This window comes from Heloderma suspectum, chromosome 1 (assembly GCF_057233095.1).
Source record: "Heloderma suspectum isolate Gila_16-S chromosome 1, 16-S_ref, whole genome shotgun sequence".
NCBI lineage: Eukaryota > Metazoa > Chordata > Lepidosauria > Squamata > Helodermatidae > Heloderma > Heloderma suspectum.
In genome coordinates, this window is record NC_139458.1 from 306,948,175 (window position 1) to 306,973,370 (window position 25,196).

Here is a 25,196-nt window from a genome sequence, read left to right on the forward strand (position 1 = left end):
GAAAAAGAAGGAATTAACTGGCAAGCTTGGCAACAGCAAAAGGCCTGGAAGACCACAGAAGACAGCTAAAGTGGATGACCACAGAATTCTGCTCATGATGAAAAGGAACCCTTTCACAACATCTAGCCAGGTCAAGAACGCTCTTGAGGAGGTAGGCATGTCATTGTCAACATCTACAGTCAAGAGACAGCTTTATGAATGTAAATACAGAGGCTTCACAACAAGGTGCAAACCACTGGTAATGCTCAAGAACAGACAGGCCAGATTAGCCTTTGCCAGCAAACACCTACAAGAGCCTGCCCAGTTCTGGAATAAGATTCTTTGGACTGATGAAACCAAGATTAACTTGTACCAGAATGATGGGAAGAGAAAAGTATGGAGAAGGAAAGGAACAGCTCATGATCCAAAGCATACCCCTTTGAGCCCCTGCCAAAGGAAGTGAGGCGGGTGGCTACTAGGAGGAGGGCCTTTTCTGTTGTGGCACCCCGGCTCTGGAATGAGCTCCCTAGTGAGGTTCGCCTGGCGCCTACATTGTACTCCTTTTGGCGCCAGGTGAAGACGTTTTTGTTTTCCCAGGCATTTTAGCATTTTAGCTTTCTAAATTTTTATCTTTGCTGTTTTAAATCTGTATTTTAAACTCCTGTACTGCTGCTAGGTTTTATTGTGGTTGTATTGTTATATTGTGGTTTTAATGTTCTATATATTTTAAATTGTTTTATTGTGTTTTGTTTGGTTTTAATTTTTGTGAACCGCCCAGAGAGCTTTGGCTATTGGGCAGTATAGAAATGAAATGAAATGAAATTAAATAAATAAATAAATAAATAATACCCCATCATCTGTCAAAGACGGTGGAGGCAGTGTTATGGCATGGGCATGTATGGCTGCCAATGGAACTGGATCACTGATGTTTACTGATGACCTGACTGCTGATAAAAGCAGCAGGATGAATTCTGAAATGTATAGGGCTATACTTTCTGCTCACATTCAGCCGAATGCTGCCAAACTGATAGGACGCCGCTTCATATTGCAGATGGAGAATGACCCAAAACATACAGCAAAAGCTACCCAAGAGTTTCTCCAGGCAAAGAAGTGGGATGTTCTTCAATGGCCAAGTCAGTCACCTGATCTCAGCCCAAAAGAGCATGCTTTTCACTTACTGAAGGCAAGACTGAAGGCTGAAAGACCCACAAACAAGCAGCAGCTGAAGGCAGCTGGAGTAAAGGCCTGGCAAAGCATCTCGAGGGAGGAAACTCAGCATTTGGTCATGTCCATGGGTTCCAGATTTCAGGTAGTCATTGACTGCAAAGGATTTTCATCCAGGTATTAAAGGCAATCCTTCTGTTTGAAATGATGTTGGTTTGTTCCATTACTTATGAGCCACCAACGATAGGGGGTGTGCGTATGCCACTGGCTGTCCTTCATGAATGGTTAGTGCCCCACTTTTATCAAACTCCTTGAATTACAGCTGAAAGTCCTGACTTCGCTCCCATCTGGGTGTGTTTCCTTTCAACTTCAATGTGGTGGTGTACAGAGGCCAACTGCCAAAACAGTTATCCTTGTTCCAATATTTCTGGCCCTGACTGTACCTTCTCCATAATTATTCTCACACAATTGTTGGTAACATCTACATCTTCCATCAGTATCAAGCTAGCAACATCTAACTGCATGAGTAGAAGATGTCAACGTTGCTGAGATTACTGTAGGAACAAATACAAAGGGGGCAGCAGGCCTAACCTTTTCGATGTTCTTCTCTTTATTTTCACAACATATTTAGCCCCACAGCTAAATACATAATGGGACCAGTCGAGGCTGGTGGCTCCGATTTCACTGGGACTCTGAATCCATCCTGGGTTTCAGTCAGGACCAGCCAGAATTCTAAAGGAGCTATCCAAGGTGCTGAACCCTATTCCCCAAATAGGTTCAGTATCTTCGATAGCTCCTTTAGAATTCTGACTTGTTCTGGCTGAAACCCAGAATTGAGCTACAGCCCCACTGAAATTGAAGCCACCAGCCCCTACTGTGTGGGACATTGCTTTTCAGTTGCTATTCTTTTAGTATATGCACTGTTCAAGCCCAAAAGTCTAAAATTGTAAATAATTCTGGCTTTGCACTAACAAGCACTTCTACTTGCGCAAGCCTTGACCTTTACCAATCCTCCTACTCACTGCAGGCGCTCCCAAAAAAGCTGATCCTGAGGGTTGCCGGGGGGGGGGCACACCTTTGGAATAATATGGCATGGAGAACTGCAGTAGATAGGAGGGATCAGTGAAAATCGGGTGCATCTCTTTGCTGTGGAAGAGCTTTCTATTACTGCAAAGCAAAGCCTCATCAGAAAACAGCCCTATATATTTGCAACCAGAGCTATCAGATTTCGTAGGATCATTTATGCAGAACTAAGTCAGACTTTGCTACGAGTATGCTGCTGAGAATGATTAATACACCACACTGTATATTAGTATGTTTGAGGTGAGAACTTTTAAAATGGAGTCTGAAAGGAAGCTGCCTCCTGAACATACCCACTTTTTGCCCCTAACAAGCTGCACCTTACAATAATATGAATAACATTTTAGGGAGTCTACACCCACACAATTTATGCATATAAGACATGAGCTTGCATTGATTTACTCATCCAAAGCAAAGCATATGCCACAACTGTCTTAATAACTTTAAAACATTCTGAAAGCAGATTTCAGCATGATGATCAGCTACAGTATCAGTTTTTAGCAGTATTACTGTTGACAATTCAAAGCTTGCCTGGCTAACATCTGTATTTTCAAGCAGAAGTGCCATAATAATAAATCTGTAGTTCTTCAAAGAAGCTGAAATGTAATGTCTTTGAGAGGGAATGTATTGTGGAGGTAACACTTTTGAAAGGACATGTTTTTGGAATTATCAGCCATATTTTTAAAGCAAATGTGTCAGATCACACTCCAGCATGACCAACAACAGCCTGGGGTTATGCAGACACAGAGGCACGGCAGAGGCTTTTAAAAGGCAGCTACTGACGATGGGATGCCACTGCCAGCCTCCAGCCTCAGCAACAAGGGCAGTACTATACCTAAGGTTTGTTGCCATGGTGGAGGACAAGCTTGGGTCTTCCTAGAATTCATCAGCACCACAGTTGCTCAAGAACTGCCCTGCTGCTGAGGTTGGGTGTTGAGGAGAGGTGCCACTGCCAGAGATAAGAGAAAGGCAGGGGCTAACAGCCTCCTCACAGCAGTTGCAAAGTAAAAAAAGAAAAAGATCCCAACTTAAAACCCTGCAGTAAGAATACTATCTGTATGATCATACTGCTGCTACATTTACAAGGAGCTTCAGGAGTATGAAAGACTTCAAACGCTGCAACATAGTTTTCAGCATAATTAGTGCCCAGATAAATTCCCTGTTAAGCCACATGCAATTTAGACTTGAAACAAATGCAATTTAGACTTGCAATTTAGAGTTGAAACAAATGACAACATTTCAAAGCTATCTGTTCTATGTCCAGGGCCAGCTAAACAGATAAAGCTGAGGGGGTCTCGATGCATGGATGAGATGGTGATGGATAGATATATGATGATGTTGTGTGTGCTATTTGTTCGATGTCATTATGTGAATGGTTTCATACTTAATGTATTTTACTTGTTTTTTTAATTTTTTGTGAACTGCCCAGAGAGCTTCAGCTGTGGGGCGGTATAGAAATATAATAGATGAAATGAAAATGAAATGGAGGAAGGACAGCTTTAGATTTGTTAGGAACTAGGGAATATTTGGGGACAGCTTCAGCTTATATAAAAGGAGTGGAGCTCCACTTGAACAAAACTTCTGCTGCTCAACTTCAAGAGGTGACAGAGAAGCTTTTAAACTGACTGCTGGAGGAAAACTGACAGCTGGGGAGTGTCCAGTTTGGGATAAATCATCGTAAGAGATGGGCGTGAAAGTGTTTTTGATCATCTAAATGGAGGCATACTACAAATAGGCCACCAGGACAGTAGAACATGACAGATACTCAAAGAGGCTGAAGTGCCACATGGGAAAACACATACAGTGGATAGATTTGGAGAGGGACACCATGTATAGATGTTCCTATGCCAATGCTAGAAGCCTCCAAGCCAAGATGGGGAGTTGGGGTTCCTGATCTTAAAGGGGAACATAGATATGGTGGGCATAATGGCAAACTGGTAGAATGGAGGAAACCTGTGGGATACGTCATCTCTAAATTTAAAAAATCTACGGGAACGGCAGGGAAGGGTGCACTGAGGATAGTGTCATACTGTATGTCAAAGGGGGCATAGTGTCAAGCAAACCAGAAAACCCAAAAGGAACAGACAGAATCACTGTGGGTGACAATACCAGGCCTCAAAAGTAATGTAATACTGGTGACGTGTGATCATCCCCCTGAACAAAATACTCAGGGTCACCTTGAGATGGAGAATGAAATCAGGGAGATACGCAAAGGAAAAATCGTTGTAATAATGGGTGACTTCAATTACCCTCACAGACTGGATAAATGCATATGAAGTTGTACAGTTGTACAGATCAGGAGCACAGCAGAACTCTTGTGCTTAAACGTACACTGCATAAGACTTTAGAAAACAAAACATTGAAATATCAATCTTTCTCTATGAAAAAAACACAGCCTGTTTTCATTGTGTCCCGATGATGGTGAATTACTTTCATCTTGCACACATCTCAAAATGAAGTGCTTCTTTGCACGTTGCGTAGTGAAATTACGGAATTTGCTACCACAAGACAGTCATCAACTTGGGTGGGGCTCTTCTTTTGTTCTTATTCTGAGCAATCTCACCAAATTATAATTCCCAGAAGTGGGAAGGGGGTATAATTTTTTTTATACAATTCTGGGAATTGTAATTTGGTGAGGGTGCTCAGAATAAGAACAAAAGAAGAGCTCCTTCGAATCACACCAAAGGCCTTTCTAGTATGTATGTATGTATGTATGTATGTATTTATTTATTATTATTATTATTATTATTATTATTATTATTAAATTTATTAATCGCCCATCTGGCTGGTCACCCAGCCACTCTGGGCGATGTACAACATACAATAAAAACAGTTTAAAACAATAAAATTCTACAATAAAAACATTTTCTAAAATACCCTAACCCACCCCAAATGCCTGCCTGTTCAGCATTCTGTTTGCTTTAATTCCTAATTTCCCATCATTACCATGCTTTCGTTCCTTATTTTTCGTCTTCTTGCTACCCAGGTCCCAAGTATTGCTTTCCTTATCCAAGCAGGCATAGCAACAAGTCCTCTCACCCCTCACATTCAGTTTAGGACCTCCCTGGACATCACATTAAGTCATCCTGCCTCATGCTCCTCCATCATTCCTTGCCAAAAAGTAAGTTGTCGGTAACTCAAGTGTAAGATACTGATTTTTAAAATATATGTACAAGGATCTGTATGAAATTCATACAACTTTCTAGCATTATACATTGGCTTCAACAAAAGTGGACCAAATATCCAAATAAGTATCCATTTTAAAGTGGTGCCTATATGCTACCCATTCAAATATTGAAAGCATTGTAAGGTCCTCAATCCATGGCATTATAGGAGGTGCGTGTTCATCCTTCCAATTTTGTTATATCAGTCTTTTAGCTGTCCAAAGGGTGTGGAGAATCCATTTATGCTGACTGCCCATTACTTTCCATGAAGCAGGTAAATAATTTAAAAGATGGTGTACATCAGTGAATATTAAAGACTGTTCCAATACAAAATGTATCTGTGTAATAACCTCCCCCACAGAAGAAACAACTACTGGACACTGCCAAAATATATGTTCAATAGAAGCATTAGCTGTATTGCACTGCCAGCAATTAGCTGAATTAGATAATCCCTTATTAAAGAGAAGTTGCAGTGTCCAATAGACACAAAGCAAAAGTTTTTGCTGAATAAGACACAGAGTAAGATCCATAGACGCAACACATAGATGCTAAAGCGAAGACGCACTGAGGCATTTTGTGGTGGTGCCCACAGCAGTTTCTTAAATTCCCAAATGTGCCCATGGGTCCAAAAAAGCTGGGGACTCCTGCCTTAGGAGGTAGCTTTCTATCAAATATGAGAAACATAATCTTAATAGTTTATGCAAAGTTAGATTGAATATGAAAAATAAGCTGGTAACTATAAAGAGCAGCTCTTATTTTTTTAACTGGTTCAACAAAAAAACTGTAAAGGAAAATGTATTTTTCATGTTAAAAAAGAAAAAAAAAACATTGCTGTTATAAAGATTAGTTCACAGAATATCAAATATTATAACCTGCATCTGAACAAGTAATACTATAAAGGATGATTTGTAAAGTTCATAAATATTGCAAGGTAATAAAATGTGCTTATTTAACCACAAATTTGAGGTGGTAAAAAAATGTACACAATGAAATATTCACTCCAAATAGTAATTATGCAAGTGATTGCAATACTGATGCCCATTTCCTATTTACATTCAGCTATTTTAAAAATTATTAGAATCCAATTAGGAGCATCTTTTGAACTTGACACAAACCCACAGTAGCTTCATAAATAATGCATGAGTCAGCCGAACAACTATTTGCTTAAGTCATGTTGTTACATTAATAGCAAAGCTCAGTGAAATGCGCGAGAGAGAAACAAAATAGCATTACAACAATTTGCTTTTGTGGAGGAAGTTTCTATATACTCCACAATGGCTATCTCAACACTTGTAAAAAAAAACAAAAAAAAACCCAACAACAACCAAACTCCTAGAATCTGAGGTGCACAGGGGCATCTGCCACGGAGTACTGATATAACAATGGCCACTTCCTATATAATGTTTTATATCAGAGTGCAAAAATACAGTGCACCAGATATACTGCTTTTGCCTTTATTAATATATGGAAGCAGCAAATAGGACAGGCTCAAACACTTGCTCACATACTGGAGTGTGGGTTTGTTATTCTTAAATTTTATTTCAAACGTATGTTTAAAAAAATGCCTCCACAATGGGAATCATTTACAATTCTGATTCCTGTCATTTACACACTATGATGGTGTTACACATCTGCCATTTCTTCTTCATCCTAATTTAGTCATTTTTTCCATTTGATTCAGCATTTTTGTTAGCCATTCCAAGATAGAGGGTAGAACATCTATTTTCCAAAGTTCAGGTAACACAATTTTAATGGAGGCAAACAAATCTACAATAATGTCTGTCACACTCAACTGGTGCAAATTTAATGAGGACTCCCTGCAAACTTGAGAGCCAGCATCAGAGGGATGAACTCACTCTTCCTGAAGAGAATTCCCCGTCGCCTTCCCTTAGTTCGGAATTACATGTGTATTAATGCTGACTGCGTTGTGTCTGTGCTACCAAGTTGCCAGGCACGGATGGCAAGGGAGTCTACTTTAGACAAAAGCATGGCAGCTGTGCAAACATATCACACAAGGAAATTTGAAGAAGAAAGTAAAAGCCTCAGTCCACGCCTGTAAGCACTCAGGTGATCTCCAGCCAATCCTTTAATAGTCATTCCAGACATTATATTTTTCTTGGGATTCTCCCAAGGGAGAAAAGAGGCGGATTCAGACTCAGTTTCTCTGTCCCCTGCTCCATTACCAATGTGAGATTATTAACCAGGGCTGATCCTGCTTAGCTTCTGAGATCAGACGAGATCGGGCGCAATTATTTTAACTTGTCTACTAACGAAGTGCTTGGAAAAACCCTTTCCATCTAGGATGTTTAATTTATTATTCCCACAAGCACAGTGCATTTTGAAGACAGACAATATCAGACAAATGGCATATATATATATAACAGGAATCTAGGGACAATTTAACCAAAGCCTAGAATGGTTTTTTAGAATATTTTTTGCCAATTAAGCCATTCGGGACAGCACAGACATTTCCAGAGAATAATGCCAATATTCTCCAAGGAATAAACAGAAAATGCATGTACTTCATTTTGTACAATCGTGTGCTCATTGTGATCTGGTAACAATTTACGGCATGTACATAGTATTTCATCTTTTTACGCTAGATTCAGAATACTTATTGCCCTCCTGGTTCCGGTACTCCAGTGCAGGCTGTACAGATTAGAATGCACACCTCCATCAATAAGCTTGTAATGAAAGGTTTCACTTTTTCATAGATAGCCTTCTATGAAATCCAAAGAATCATGCAACTAGTTCTGTGCATCCAAAGAGATTATATGGATGTGTATTTCAACAAACCTTCCCATGTGTTAAAAAAAATCCCACTAACCATGCCCAATCACATGGGCAAGCCTAATGTAGTCTTTTGGCATTCAGCCTCTGACTCTAACTACCTTGCTTGTAAGGTAGAATGGGGTGGTATCTAATTTGTGCTAAGTAACCCTGGATATGCAACTCTAGATAAAACCTACAGTACCTGCTATAGCACAGCTAGGACACAAATATTCTTAGAACATCCAGAGGACTGCCAGCAACAAACTCTTTTGAGAGATTAGGAAGTACAAGGAAATTACATTCTTCAGCACTGCTACAGGTAGGTTTATTTATGTTTATGGCATAGTGCCATATGGCATGTTTATGGCATGAGAGCCAGTATGGTGTAGTGGTGAGAGTGTTGGACTAGGAGTTGGAAGATCCGGGTTCTAGTCCCCATTCGGCCATGGAAGCTCACTGGGTGACTTTGGGCCAGTCACAGACTCTCAGCCCAACCCACCTCACAGGGTTGTTGTTGTGAGGATAAAATGGAGGAGGAGGATTATTGTGTAAGCTGCCTTGGGTTCCTTAAGGAGGAAAAAAGGCGGGATATAAATGTAATAAATAAATAAAATAGTGGTAGCCAGGCCATATCAGTTTATGGTAGGGGACAAAATCTCTGTTTATGTTACAAGTTACTTGAGTGAAGGCCACCTTAACAAGGTTAGGGAATGAGAAACCAGACACCATAGAAGCCTAGATCAGAATGGGACTGAGTAGTTCCACTAACTGCATCCATAATCTAGCACACCGCAGTCACAGACACAGGCAGCATGTTGGGCTAAATCAAAGGGAAAGGTGGGGAAACAGAAGGCTCAAACCGTTTTTTGAAACCATTTTTTACTCTAGCATTCATAATAAATGAAATTGATCAGCAAACCTACTCAAGTGTAGAATAACTGCATATCCAAGAGTTAAAAATGTAGTCACTGCAAGGCACCAGATACATTAGTGTCCTATGAGGGTGACACTTGTTAACAGGCTTTGTGAGTGCACTGACTCCTCCAGTGTTAAACTGGAGATTAGAATGGAGGTAGCAAGTGAGTAAGTGCCACGCTGGACACATTAAAGTTAAAGGTTTATCTTGTGTACTCCCTGAAAAATACCACAAGAATCCCTGTTTTGGAGAGATGGAGCCCAAACTGTTGGACATTTTCAAAGGAAGCAATAAAAGTTAGGGGTAAGGACATCGTTTATATGGTACTTAGAAAGTCCCAGATTCAAACCCTTGCATCTCCAGTTAAAAGGGTCTCAGGTTGCAAGCTACAAAAAGATCTCTGCCACCAACTATCCTAGGCAGCCTAGAACGGACAAATATTGTAATTCCGTTAAGGCAGATCCTTAATTCCTTTCTATACAAGCCTTTTTCTAACAGTATCTATATCTAGATGCTTTGATTTCAGACTCTGAAGCTCTTCTTAAGAATGAAGGAAGCAACTGAATCTTCTAAAATGCCTATTGTAGAAATTAATATGGATAGGAAAAAGGTATATTAATTCATCACATAGTGACTAAATTATCAAGTCAGACTTTGATTTTACGGTCAGGATGCACCAGATTAACTTGTCTGACCTCCTGTAAAGCACAAGCAATTACATTTCCTTCTGTTATTTAATATCTAAACCATTCAATTTGCATTTGGGCAGAACATGTCTGATAAAAATACATAATATCAATTAGAACATTTACACTTTACTTCTTCTATTGGTGCATTTATAAAATCACATAATGTGGAGTAGTTGTTCTCCTCACCCCACCCCACCCCCAAAGTCTGGATTTCTCTAGCTTTGATCCCCTTCCCCACACCCACTTTTTTTTTTTAAACATAGAACAAAATAATACATTGATAGCAAAGACTCTCCATAGAAGGATATTTGAAAAGTGTAAAAAATCTAAATAAATAACTTTAAATAAAAAATCTAAATTGTCCTATTGCCACAAAAGCAAGGAGGTCACTCTGGCCTCCATCATCCTTCCACCCCTTCCCTTCCAGGAAGGCTCTATGGAAAAGGGAAGATCAGCTTGGCCCCATGAAGGGGCCATGGGATAAGCAGCTGCAGGGAGCTTGCTTGCACCTTCCATGTCAGATGCCCTGTTAACTCCAGAGAATAAAGGAAGGACATTCTGGCCCATCACCAGCCAGAGGACCAAGGGCCTCTGGGTAGCTGCACCCCTTTCCTCTCTGTGAGTATGACAGAGAAAATGGATGACCAGCCTGTCCTCAACTGGATGAAAATGCCTGTTAACATGACTTCAACTCTTTGTTCTGGCTTTGTGGAACTCCCCTTCCCTTGTGAGTCTTCCTTTCCCACTCCTTTCCTCTTGGTTCTTTTCCACTCCTTCATTTCTTGGTTTGCAAGCATGAGGCTAGGGCCTGTATCATATTTTCATTTATGTACAGTTCCCACTAGCGCCAGTTATTTTTTTACATAACTCTGAACTCCAAATCACTGATCCTGGCTTTTTAAAACAAACCATAGGAAATGAACCAGAGTTCCCACTAGCATGGACCAAAGGGGTAACTCCACTTAATTTAAAAACAGAAGCAGATGCTTCCTTTCTCCTCCTTTTTGCCATAGCAGGGGAGGGACAGTGTACAATCCCAAGTCTCACTGCTGCTCACAGAAGTAGTGCCAAACTATGGTTTAGTGTTATATGTGAAACATGCTATGGTGCACTGAATTTTATTTGCTATGTACCACTTGGGGATAATTCCCCACCCCCACCCCCTGGTGGAATATAAATATAATAAATAAACAAACCAAAGAAGCTTATAAAGTAAATACCACCAACATTGTTTTTTATAAGCTGGTGAGGCAATTTACTCAGGCCCTTCTGGCGTGTTACATTTCTCATATCAGTGGTTATGCCACCTCAACATCATATGGGCAAGTGTTCCTCTGAAACCACCCCAAATGCAAAATCATAAAAACTTAGCGAGTTGAAGCAAAGGCTAGTTTCTAAAACTAACTCTCTCTCTTTCTCTCTCTCTCTCTCTCTGGCATGATATACTTTGCCATTCTTTTCAAGGAAACCATTGTAATAGATTACACAGCAGCAAATGTGATTTCTACTGCACGTATGTAAAAGGAAGCCACAGCTACTCTCTTCTCCCCTGTGTACCATTTCATACACACACATTTATTAATTCTCTCTCTCTCTCTCTCTCTCTCACACACACACACACACACACACAAAACCACACACACAGCATGTACACATTAAAGATTGTGAAGCAGTCCAGAAGAATGAACATGAAAGAGAATGGAGAGGAAAGGGTAAACATATTTGGAGTGAAATGGAACAAACCACCCTACAAAGAAGTCAATATTTTTATTATACACTTATGCTTTTAATAAAAAGAACACCATAGTTTTCTAGGTTAACTTTTTTTAAAAGCTCAGATACATGGTGAATAGAAAGACATTTAATCTCCCTTTCCACTTCTCCATCTACTACTGTTTTTTCAGTTCATCACCTACAGAAAGAACAAAAAAAACCCACTCCTGCTCTCTAATAATAAACATGTGGGGCTGATCTTGCAAAGTAAACTTATAATAATTCCAGTGATACAGGAAATCTAAGCAAGTTAAGGTTGCACATAGTTCAATGCAGCAAAAATCAAAACAAATGTTCTTATAGGTTTCATTCTACCATGGGTACCAGCCACTAGCACTGCATGCTCAGTGAGCCAATAACACCAACTCTCCCTGTAACAAGTCATCATGTCCCACTGATTTTAGTTGCTCATTACCTCATAACTCTGATAAAACTATGTTTCTTCTTGCCAAGTTAAACAATCCAGCTAAAATATTTTTGTAATTAAACTTCTATAATTAGCATAAAGACAGCTTGCTGGCTTTTTTTTTAATCTTTACAGCTTGGCTACTCTTAATGGCCTTTTTCAGATAAAGCCTTACTTCTGCTTCTGCTGATAACATATTGTCTGGAACTGCCCTTGAACTGGAAGCACAATGCTGCTTAGTAAATTCCCTTTACAGATTCCCTCTGCATTCAAAGCAACCTAAAGTATTTTGACTTCAAGCATTACTAGTCACAACCAAGGCTAATATGGTTCACTGATGATTGAAGTCTACCCTGTCAGCACAGGACTCTTTCTTTCTTTCTAAAACAAACAGCCTATCAAACTTGTAGAATATTCTACTTCAGCAATGCATGAGAAAGCAAACAACCCATGAATGCAAAAAATAATTTACTGAACTGGGAAATTACTACACAGGAGGGAGGGGAACAGCAATGTACCCAAAGGAGAGAAACAAACAGAATGAAAATCAATACACTGGCCAGGTTTAAATAAAACATATCTTGACTTATTAGGCCAAGTAATGCAGAAGCCTTGCAAGCACACCCCCATCCTGCTGTTGCCCCTTCCCTTCTCAGTGTGCTACAATTAACCATAGTTTCTATTGTCCAAATCAGGAAACTATGGTTACCAGGTTTGAGACAAGCAAAAACCTGAAACCACAATCTGAAACTCTAAATAGCACTGAAAATTCCATTTGATTTCTGATAAGCAGTCAGTCTGGCAAATTTTATCAGATCCCATACCTTTTTTAATCACTCAGGTTTTGTTGGCTTAGATCAGTGTTGGGAAACGTTTGGCCCTCCAGATGTTGTTGGACTGCAATTCTCATCAGCCCTACCAGCCTAGCCAATGGTGAAGAATAATGCATTCCCTATCCCTGGCTTAGATGTTGATTTCTAGTGCCTTACATGGGTAGTTCTTGCCACAGTTACAAAGATACATTATTGGGTTATTCATACCTGGGACACCTGCTGAATTTCTGCTGGTCATATACCTAGTAGGTGTAACCCTACTAGTAACCTAATTACAACTGCTTTGTGCAAAATGGCTATCTGAGTCATGAATTCCCTGTTATATTATACGTCCATGGCATTTTAAAAAATGATTTGAGGAAAGCGGGCATTATTAATTTATTTTGGAGTTATGGCTTATGGCTTTGTGCTCTCCAGCATTGCTTTACCAATTTCAGGAATTTTATTTTTCTATTTTTAAATCATTGCTGGATATGTAAGCCTGCATTGTTCAAAAGTATTCTCTGGACTCTCATTCTATTGACAATTTTAAAGTAGCAAACAGTAAAAATGCAACCCGCCTCTCCAATTGCCCTATAGCAGAAACAGATAGGGAGGGCAGTATCCAATGCTACCCATCTGCATGCAGAGCCCGCTATCACTTTCGTTCTGTGCAGAACCAGCCCCGCCGATTCCGTTGTGCAAGCAGCACCCAATGTTCACACACCGGGGATTTAGTGCTTCCAGGGGCAAGCCCTCAAATAAGCAGAAACAGAGCTCTGCTTATCCAAACTAGTGCTTTCACTCGGTCTGGGTTGCCCCCGGAAGCAACCCGAAACAAGTGGAAATCTCAGTTCCACACAAGATGGGTGTCACTTGTGGAACAGAATTGGCAGGGCTGGCCGCACATGGATGGTCACCTTTGGAGAATTGGATTCTCCATTTTTGTGGACTGGGGAAATTTGTTTACACTTATCTGCAACTATATTTCATCACATCAGTCCTAACTATAAGTGTATAGTTATAGTTGGCATCAGGTTCAGACCTCTTTCTTTTCCCAGGCATTTGGCAGCATATGATGAGTTTTAATCAGTCCTGGATGCGTCTTTAATTATGACTGACTGTTCAAAGTTGGTTTTAGTTATATGTTTTTTGAGTATATTGTCCGTGTGCTTTTATGTAAATAGCTTTTAAACTTTGTATATTGTATTTTAATGTTTTAACTTCTGAAAACCACCCAGAAAGTGTCGGCTATGGGGCAGTATAGAAATGTAATAAATAAAAAATATTCATCGAGTTCCCTTAATCCAGGGGGCAGTTTACACAAAACATTCTACTAATATTCCAAAAACTGATGTTGTTGTGAAGGATGTGACACGTGTGTCACAATTAGTAATGTCATTAAAATTCGTAATTGGGAGCTTATAATGGTGAACTCCAGTTCCACCTGCCCAGAGCCCATTACAAGCCCATTACAAGACAAGCCTACTCCAGGACAATTATGCAGAGCGTCCACTGCCATGTGGAAAACTGAGCTCCCAAAGTCACTTGGCTTAACAAGGCAACAGGAACTCCATTTCCCATGCTCCCTGTAAGCAATGGACATTCTATCCAAACCCCCAGGCCTTAAAAAATTAGGCCTACTCTGCTGCTACCTTCCCCACCAGCCTTCCAACAGCCTCCTTTGCAAGGGTTTTACAAAATAGGGTTTTCCCCACTGAGAACTTTGCAAGAAAGCGCAGAAAAACTGACTATAAGGACACCACCATGGAGCTCACCTCTGTCAAGTCACAATCAAAAATCCACAAGTGTATTCAACACACTCTTCATCACTGAACAGTACGGCCACCCATTATATGTTTCAATATGACTTCACAGGTGTGGTACATTAATTGATCTTCAGGCTTCCTTTGCTGTCTAGTAGTATTGCTCTTGCTCATCTATGGTTATTAACTACACCAGCCACATGCTTTAGTAAACTAACCAAAACATAAATATACTTACACTGAATTTAATTATGTCGTATATCAAGTACCGAGGAACAACCTGGCCGTTTACCTTGTCGATGATCATTTCCTTAAGAAGAGAAGCAAAATAATATCTTAATATTTGTGCAACAAGTTTCTAACCAGTGCATCAACTAACTTTAGTTAAAACATTATTTTACAGTGAGCATTGTTTCAGTTTTCTGGCCTGGATTCATTTTTCCTCTTAGGAATTTTTTGTGGGTTTGCCTAAAAACCAAAGTCAAATTCAATACGGCAATTGATGGGGATGCATGGGAGAAGAACAGGACTGCAACAGGTAAATTAAATCCTTGGTACTGCATCAGTGAAACCTGAATAATGCATGAGACCACATGGTCCTTATAATTTTGCATGAACACTGGATTCCTGGGGTGCTGAGGTTTTCTTTGTTAGTAGCACCAATGCAATGAAAAATACACCTCTTACTGTTAAATCCAGGATACTCCTAAAGAACTGTGTGACCCAGTTTGCATGCAACCAGCAACCCATAGTTAACAAACTGTGGACTGTTCAGGAGCAAGCAAGTGAGCTGGTTCCTGACCACCTGCCTGCTTCCACGCTGCTCAACACCCAGAAATGGGCAAACCTAGAACTGCTGAGGGAGAAACAACCCAGAGTTTGAAACCATGGTCTGTTCTTGGGTTAAAACTCTGGGTTATTTCTCCCTCAACAACCGAGAGTTCCAGGTTTGCACATCACAGAGAATAACCTAGGGATACGGCATCCCTGAGTTGTTTAGCAAATGGAAGCAGGTGAGCAGGCAGGAGCCAGCACACTCGCTCGCTCCTGTGCACTCCCAAACAACCCACAATTAAACTGTGGGTTGCTTAATCGTCCAAAATGGGTCTGTGAGAAAACCATTAGCAAACATATAACAAACTCCAGCAAACAGAACACATATTTCAGATTTAGTTCTGATCATTCAAAGAGGAGATCTCTGCAATAGATCCAATCCAAGCCTGAGTTCACTTCAGGGCCACTCCACATTATTAAATAAATTAGCAGGTGTTGTTTTCCAAGCTGTATCGGCATTTGTTGTGGAAGGGGAAATGGCACTTTCACCAAAAATCTAATGACAGGGTCATCACTGAAGCGGCCTCAGGAAATGGTTTGGTCTCTTGTAGGGAGACCATTAGTGATTAATAAACTCTTATTTCCAGCACTGAGTACTAGTCCTATATATTGGATCCAGCAGCAATACACCTTAAGGAGACATTAGCTACATTTCTGGCCTGTTTTCTGAAATTTCTGTATTTTTTCATGAGATATGTATAGACTAAGATCATCAAGGAGAGACACCAGCAAGTAAAGAAATAACTCTGGATCATACCAGAACATTGTCTTGAGACAAACCTACAGCTGGGAATTCATCTCCCTCCACATTTAGCACCAGGGTAGTACATTCCTCCTCATAGTTTTCATTAGCATGAAATCAATAAGCAAGCCCAACACCAGAAACATTATTGTGCTCTGGGGCAATCTTTGAGAACAACAAAAATGCATCTTTGGGGGTTTCTGTTATCACAATTGTGTTGCTATGGAAACTAAAAATGAGAAGATTTTCACTGGGTAGTCCACTGGAGTTACTGTGTGGAGTTCTGAATAGCTGAAGTAACATTCACAACAACTGACTAATAGTTTTAGTTGCAAAGTGAAAAGAGCATCTTGGCCACTCTGGTATGTATGTATTTTGGACCAATTCTAATTTGAATACATTTGTTTTTATATTTAGTGCATTCAAAAATACTTGTTCAAGCCAACATTACATAGCAAAAATAACCAGAAAAGGAATCCAAAGCCTAAAGCCAAAACAATCCAAAGCCTGAGTCTTTTACTCTGCTGCTGCAATGTCTATTATAATCACTACTTGCTTTTCACATGGCTGTCAAATTTTTTGTCTTCTACTGAGTCCTTTACTCCCTGGGCTTGCAAGATGGAAACAAACCACTTTATTCTTGAAAGAAAGACACCTCATGCTGTACTTGAGTAATAGTTCCTGGGAAGAGATGGAACAGCAAATCTGAAAGAAGGAATAGCTAGCGTCTGCTAGAATGACAGCTTAGCACTAAGGCCACAGGGTGGGTGAAAGACCCCAAAGTGCCTTCCTCATTATTGTCCATCACCCTAAATGTAACTGCTCCCAAGTGATGAACCGCATAGAATGAAGGCTATTAGGGATGTCAAAAGGTAAATTGTGACTCATTTAACTAAACTAAATATCAGCCTGAAATACTCAGAGTTAAATTGTTAGAACAAATGGCCTGGAGCTATGAACTGTTGCAATGGCAGAGAATCTCACAGAATAATGCATTATGCCAAAAGATGGATATGTACTTATCTGCATCACATTCGAATGTGAAAATGCAAGCGTATTTTAATTTTTGGCATGTTATCTTGCGTGGCCCTTTGCTAATGTGTGTGTGCACACGCGCGCACACACAATGCTCTATATTATGCTGTCATTAGATATTCATTCTGCACTTGTGTAACTCATATAGAGTTCACTAAGAACACAGAATGCACAAGGTCCTGTCCTTATCTGTGCTATATCTATGGTTCCTTTTCCTTGCATTTCTTCCCATCTGTGCATTTTTGAAACTTCCCAAAATAGGAAGAGTTAAGAGTACAGCACCATTTTTAAGCTAACTCACTGTATTCACATCACAACTTTTCATTGAGGCATCTACTTGCTATGCCACCCAAGCCTCCATACAGTCATCTTTGGACAAATCCAGGACACCCTTATTCTGCTTCGGTAAGCAGAAACCAGTGTGTGTGTTCAGCTCTGGGATACTGACCACTGAAAACATCAAACTGTCAACGTTTCCCAGTTTCTATGGTTCTCTGACAAGATGTGAACCTGGGATTGGGAGCAATGAAGTGAGAAAAAGACCTGTGATGAAGTTCTAAGAAAAGGAACTAAGGGCACAAATCTGGGTGTGTGCGGTTTGTATGGCCATTTTATGAGGAACTCAGTTGATTCCTGGGTTTTTGGATTTTATCTTATTCTGGTATTTTAGTTTTGTTATGGTTTTTGTACAAAAGAAAATAAGATTTACTTGTGCAGACAAAAAGGAAAATATAGTGATTCACACAGTAAGCCATTTAACCGCTGGATGGCCAGCTGTTCAAAACATTTGTTTTTGTTTCTTTGATGGTGTGTAAATATGAGCACAACAAATACATATTTTTTTTTTTCATTAGCCTCTCTCATATTGCTTGTGGATTGAGGATGGGTTAAGGCAGGGTTCTTCACTGTAAAGCCTGAGAGCTACTGACAGCTCCAAATTGCCTCACGTGCAACCCTCTACCCCTCTCTCTCTTTGTAGTAACTGCTCACTCTCAGCAAGGGCTCTCTAGCCTTGCCTTGTTTGCTTTAGTGGTAAACAGGCTGCTGTGATCTGGGCTACTCGAGGCAGTTTCAGGGACAGGGAGTCAGGAGACCTGCCGCTCCACAACTGTAAGCTGGGGGAGCGGGGGCAAAGAGGAGAACGTAGACACAATCAGCCAAAAGGCAAGTAGGAACATGATTGGCTAGCTGCAATGGCACTGTGCAGCCACTGGATGTGGAGGGGAAGTTGAATGCACAGGTGAGAAAGCAACCTAGATCTGCACTGAGGTTTTACAGCACTTAGAAGAGCAGAGCACCCTCTCAGTCACAAGGAAAGGATCCATCCCAATCCAAGGACCAAAGTGAGCCTGTTGGAATTTGCCTGCCTGGTGACTGATTAATGAGGCCTTGCATGGATGACATGGAGTGGAGTGGGGAGGAGAGGCACAAAAACGCCTCCAGCCAAGTCCAGTGCACAGCACTTGATGATTGAGAGCCTCCCCAGCCCAGGAAAAACCCCTAAGTGGCTTTGGCAGTGGCTTCTGGAGCCAAAGTGGCTCCTGCTTGAAATTTAGTGAAGATCACTGGGCTGTGAACTAGGCTTTCTTTAGTTCAAGGCTTCTTTATACTCGCTATGAACATAGTGACCTTTCTGGAGACAATGCTTGATGTGCCTTTTTTGGCTTAACTGTTGTAAACCAGGAGGTCCACAAATTCAGGTCACCACTGACCCCTTCTCTACCCTCCCCACAACTCCACAATGCATGCCTATGGAGGTGCTGAAAAAGGGAAAGCAGCGAAAGACTTGTGCTGCTTCTTTCCTTTCCCAAAGCCCAGTGTGAAGTGAGTGAAAAGATCCTGTCCCTCCCCCGAGTCTTCTGCGAACAGCAGAAGGCTCAGGAGAAGGGCTGAGGCTCGATTTGCTTTGTGCAGTGCTTTTTCAGTGTCTCTCGCACAGCTTCTGCCTTCTACAAAGTCAGCATGAAGTGACTTGGGCGACATCTGTTGCCACTGGCAACCTGGCAAGTATTTTTGTGGAGCCCTGGATGCATGTTTTCCTGAGCTCATACGATAGGCAGACAAATACACGAATACATAATCATCACTTATCACTGCAACTCCTGCAAAAAAGGAAGCATATGGTACATACAGAGAGTGCCTCTTACCCCATCCAACAGAGTGTTTTCTAAGTGTGCACGTGGATCTTTACGAAACGGAAACTCCAGATTAGAGACATGGAACACGGAGTTATCTCTGTCAATCATATATACTTCATTCTTGCCATCAATCAACATCATATACCTATGAAGAAAGTAACAGCCCAATTAAAAAAAACTATTTCTCCCACAGCAGTTTTAATTCATTTTATATTCTTTAAATATAAGTACAGTTACTACACAAAAGCTATATGCTTGTGACATGTTTGTCTGAAGTCATATAAAGGACCATTAATTCAGAAAAGCAGGGCTAGGCCCCACGAATATCTAGTGCTGGGCTTTGAATTTGTAGTTCTTGGACAGCAGGAACAAAGAACAAATTATTGAACAGCAGAAATAAATGTCTCATCCTCCATTTTACAAAACTCCATGAAACACACAGCACTGTAGCAAAACCAAACTAAAGACAGTGCATGGTACTCTCTCTTTATACAAGCCAGCACACAGTGATGGTTATAACATGAATCTTTATGCTCTTGGCTGAAATGCCTGTCAGATGCTGTGTAATTCCATCTGTCCAGATTGGAAAACTCGAGAATTTGAGGAAAAAATATTTGTATTTAATACACAACATTCTTGGAACAAAGGAAGTATGTATGTAACACTGCAAACCAAAATCCTTTAATATGTGTCAAAGCAGATTTGTCCAGTTACTCATACACATTTCAGCTAATTTCAGTCAAATGAATAGTATAATTCTTGCAATTAGTAACTATTCTGAAGTATCAACTTAAAAAGCAAATACTGAATGACAAAATACAATTCAGCAGAAATGATGCATTTAATTTTGAATCAAAAACTGGAGAGAAAATAGAGAAGATGGAAGAGAAAATACAGAGGTGATAACTTCAAAACTTTAACATATGTTGCTAACGAGATAGCTTTTGGAGAATCATTTCCACACAAGCATTCTTCCTTTGTAGAAATTGATTATTTTTCTGAAAGAACAAGTCCATTATAATAACAGTCTTTTGAGGGGGGGTTGTTGTTGTTTTGGTCCAAAAATTTAGCACATCTGGAATCAATTAGAGCTAAAAGATAAAGATGACTATTTCAGTGGCCTGGCTCAGAAAATCTGAATTATCTACCATTGTTCTCTCTATGCCACTGAATCTGTATCTAGTTCATAGCTGTCTAAAAAGAAAACATTTTAGAGTCATAGTCAGTTTCATTTCTACAGCCTCTTTCTTTAATTTCATTATAACTAGACTATAATAGCATAACCTTGTTTGGAGCTTATTTAGAGTGCTAAAGTCCAACAAATATTAAACGCTGACACATCTTCATGTTGGACAAACTTATCTTCTTGATGTATCCCTTCAGTCATCTGCTCCGTCCTACTTTTTAAAGGCATATTTATACATCTAATTCAGGGAAGGATGTGTGGCCTTCCATACATTGTTAGACGGCAAAGTCCATCATCCCTCACCATTGGCTACGCTGGCTAGGGCCGTGCTAGCTAGAGTCACAGTCCAATGCCACATGGAGGGCCACACATTCCCCATCCATAATCAAGTTCACAAAGATGCATCATAACCCATCCAATTCAGCTATTTTTGGTCAACAAAAACTAACATGAACACGTGAAGCAGTCCTATACCAAGTCAGCTCAATAATGTATTCTCTGGCAGGCAGCAGCTCACCAAGATATCACACCAATGTCTTTTTCAGCCCTGCTACCTGAGTTTCTTTTAACTGAAGATGCTGGAGATTAAATTTGTCAATTTATACAAAACACATATGCTCTAACCCTGAATTATTCCACGGAGTTCTTGATCAACTTGCTCCACATCAGTAGCGGAATGCAAGCCACTGCAATCATGCTCCTAGAAACCACTCATCCTTGAGATTACCCTCCCTCCAGCTTCATTGAAGGCCTTTTGGGGGGGCAAGGGTGCCATTTCACTCATGTCCAGCTTGTAGGCTTCCCATAGTCATCAGTTTGGCCACTGTGGGAAGAGAATGTTGGCCTAGATAGGCCTTTGGTCTGATCCAGCAAAGCTCTCCTTATGTTCAATCTAGAACAAATTATTCTTTGCAGCAGGGTACTACATATCTTCCAGCCATTGCCTCAGGAGACCCCTACTGAGCCTTAGCACAACAAAATAAGAGCTACTAGCGGGCCACCTAAACTCTATATTCAATAGGCACACCCTTTCTTGGCCCAAGGAGCAGTAGGCTAGAGGTGCTGGTGCAGTGATTGTCTGGAGTCCTTCAACATAGAAGTGAAAAAACCTTCTTGCTCCACAATACTATCCCATTTGGAGCCTTTGTTCTGATGAACTGAATTTTCTGGTGAGCTGAAAATTATAGGCGGCACAAAATAAAGTTCATTTTTGCTGTCAAGAATCTGTATTGTTGCTTATTTCTCTAGGAAATCATGTGCTGGTACAGTAACTGTAAGCATTCTTCACATCTTCTCTTTTTAATGTCTCCGCATCAATTTTAATTTATAGTAAAGGAAAATGGGTCAGTTGCTCTGTGGCATTTTCCAGATAAACTCTAATAAGATGCTTATGAAATGCTATTTACTAAAATATATTTTTGCTTTGGTAGCAAATGTGTACATTATATATATGGGAGCACTGGAAAGAAGATGACACTGATTAAATTATTAGGAACTTGAGACAAGCTCTGCAAACATAAATGTTATACACATGGTATCTAGTATCAGAGGCAGTATGCTTATGTATACCAGTTGCTGGGGAGCATGGGCGGAAGGGTGATGTTGCACTCATGTCCTGTTTGGACATGAGTGCAACATCACTCATGGGTTTCCTGTGGGCAGCTGGTTGGCCACTATGTGAACACAATGCTGGACTAGATGAATCCTTGGTCTGATCCAACACGGCCCTTATGTATTTACTGGCTTCTGAGGACATACCTATTAATTAATGCAGTGCAATTTTGGCTTTGCTTACAAAACCTGCTGTAGATTCCAATTCTCTCCCAAAATAGCACTATGTAAGAGTTACACTATAAGAACGTAAGAACATAAGAGCCATGCCTGATCAGACCAAGGGTCCATCTAGTCCAGCATTCTGTTCACACAGTGGCCAACCAGCTGTCGACCAGGAATCCACAAGCAGGACACGAGCGCAACAGCCCCCTCCCACCCATGTTCCCTAGCAACTAGTGTACAGAGGTTCACTGCCTCTAGTACTGGAAGCAGCGCATAGCCATCAAGACTAGTAGCCACTGATAGCCTCTTCCTCCAGGAATTTGTCCAACCCCCTTTTAAAGCCATCCGAATTGGTGGCCATCACTACATCCTGTCCTCACAAGAACATTTCAGTTTAACGGAAGACACCAATGGAGTGATGGTTTGAGCAAGTAGAATAGGAGGGCAACTATAATGGCTGAAAGACTGCTTCAAAGTACAAATGCGAAACAGATGTACAGGAGGCTCCACAAATATAAATGCAATTACCAATGTCCAAATGTCATCACCTTGACCACCAGACATTTTAAGTTAAACATTTCAGTTTTACTTTTCAGCTCCCTTTTCTCTTTTGTACTGCATTTCTTTAAAGATTATAACCTGCGTGGCAGGGACATGTCTATCTTACCGTTCATGCAGCACTTAGTACAATTTTAAGAGAATTCAATAGGATTTACTGCCTAGTTTAGGATTGCAACCTTAATCTGTGAAATCTTGACTAAATGCCAGATTACAATAAAGCAAGTAAATCCCTTCTCTCAACAGAATACCAATGTAATATGAAGTGCTGGCATAATACAAGTTTATCAGTACCCCTCCACAGACATAAAGCTGATCTGGTGAACAATAAACCAGATCAGTGCCACTCTGTACTCTTGCTTCCTGGGGGACATCCATTTAATACTCTAAAATGGGAAAGGTATGCTTACCACTCATTTTATACCTACAATAATTAAAAGTTACATATCAGTAGAGGTGGCACTTAGGTATTTCCTGACATACAAATGCTGCCACAAGCATATAATACAGGGAAAAGAAGAATGCGAACATTCTGGCTATTTTGAGTTTGCTGCATCATTTTGGTGAGAGCTGTAACTCTAGCAGATCTGACTATTAGTTCACACATAGAAATAGTTAATGGAATGTAAGGGGAAACCATCTATTACAATAGCTGTATTGGTGGATACAATATCATTTGTTTACTGCCTCCTGATTGATGTGTGTGTATGGCAGTGGTATCCCTGCTAAAATACCTATGAAGAAGCCTAAAGCCCCCAACCTGGATCAGCATTCCATCATCTTACACCGATCTTTCAAGCGTAAGGCAATTATGAGATGATCCATCCTGTTTATTCCCAGGCACATGCTTGAGATTAAATGTTCTTCCATCTCTTGCATATAGAGACTCTTAGGAATGTCAGGTAGCAAGCTTATTTAGGAGTTAAGATTTCATCTGCGACTTCTTTCCAAATATATCTGATATTAACATTGACACTTTTACATACAGATTTCATCTTAAAATGTATCTACAATCCTTCCATCTGTTAGGACTAGTGTTGTTGCTTTTTAAATTGCAGTCCCACCCTCCCACTGCACTCAAACAATACGTCAACCCATGCTGCAGCTTAGAGAATAATGCAAATGGTGGTCACGCGCACGACAGCAGGCGTGCAGCTACGATGGTTGTTTCATGCAATGTGATCTTCCGAACATGGCCATTTTTTCACTTTTAAGTGAAAAATGTAAGGTATTATTGATGGCCAGCACAAAAATATCATTACCTTATTCCGAAATTACTCCTTTTAGTTGAACATTAAGAGTCATGATCTTAAGATAATTCTAATTTGTTTAATCCCCTTTACAATGTAATCCTATCCAGATTTATTCAGATATAAGCCCCATTGTAGTCTATGAAACTTACTCCCAGGTATGTATACGATTGCAGTCTGTTAGCAGTATAGTGTCCTAACACCATTTTAGAAGGGGAAAAAAATCCCCTTCAGTGCAAAAAAAAAGATCAGTACGAGGGACTGAAAAAATGTGCACACATACACCATGTGAAGGGGAATTCTTCTTCTAAAACAGCTGATGCAATACGTTACACATTTTAAAATCCTCAAAATGTCAAACAATGGATTTTAGGGATTGCAAAATGGCCACCGCCTTACAAAGGTGAGCTCAGTGGCTCCTACACAGAAGCAACACCATCCCACATGGGTGGGGAGGGCGGGGGGACTGGGAGCAGGGGGAGGGTGGGAAATGGGAGCAGCCAGGACAACAGGGAAGGGTGGGAAACGGAAAGGCTTCCTGTTCAGCCAAACAATCTGGCTCATGATATTCCACAGCAGCAGTAGGGAAGGGCTCACACACAGCTGCCACCCAGGGCCAGTGTGGGGGATCTTGGGAGAGCTGATGACGTTCCCAAGCCCACTCCCTTCACTCTGGTTGTTCATACTGATCATTTTGGGGTTTACAATGCCAGTATCTGAAGAGCAGCACAACGAGAGGCCTTTGTTCTGGGTGCCTTCTCCCACCCGCCCCCAGAGGGGGGCTCTGTTTACTTTTTCAGCAGGAGATTCCCTTTAATTCCCCACACACACCTTTTGTATTTTCCTCCATCCTCTTTCTCCTCCTTTCCATGCTTTCTGCTGCCCATCTTCCTCTTTATTTTCCTTCTTTGTTTTTTTCTCCCCTGTTTTCATCTGCCATTTCTTTCCAAATATATCTGATACTAACATTGACACTTTTACATACAGATTTCATCTTAAGATGTAACTATAATCCTTCCATCTGTTAGGACTAGTGTTGTTGCTTTTTAAATTGTAGAACACAGGTTTATGCTCCAGTTTCTAACTCATATTTCTTTCAGAGTGAACAAAGCGAAAGGAACCAAACAAAGGAAGGCTAGAGGAAGCAGTGACTCTT

At 40.5% G+C, this 25,196-nt stretch overlaps 1 protein-coding gene across 3 annotated transcripts in view; it reads right to left on the minus strand.

Moving 5' to 3' along the window:
• Positions 1-25,196, minus strand: part of RNGTT (RNA guanylyltransferase and 5'-phosphatase) — a 199,447-nt gene that overhangs the window by 130,373 nt on the left and 43,878 nt on the right. For all 3 annotated transcript variants that reach the window (XR_014786623.1, XM_084827109.1, XM_084827108.1), the window contains exons 9-10: positions 19,280-19,415; positions 14,760-14,831 (exon numbers count right to left, since the gene is read on the minus strand). Coding sequence is in view for 2 of the 3 variants with exons in the window: in XM_084827109.1 (XP_084683235.1) it covers positions 14,760-14,831; positions 19,280-19,415 (208 nt within the window). In the remaining variant the exon portion in view is untranslated. The remainder of the gene's footprint in view (positions 1-14,759; positions 14,832-19,279; positions 19,416-25,196) is intronic.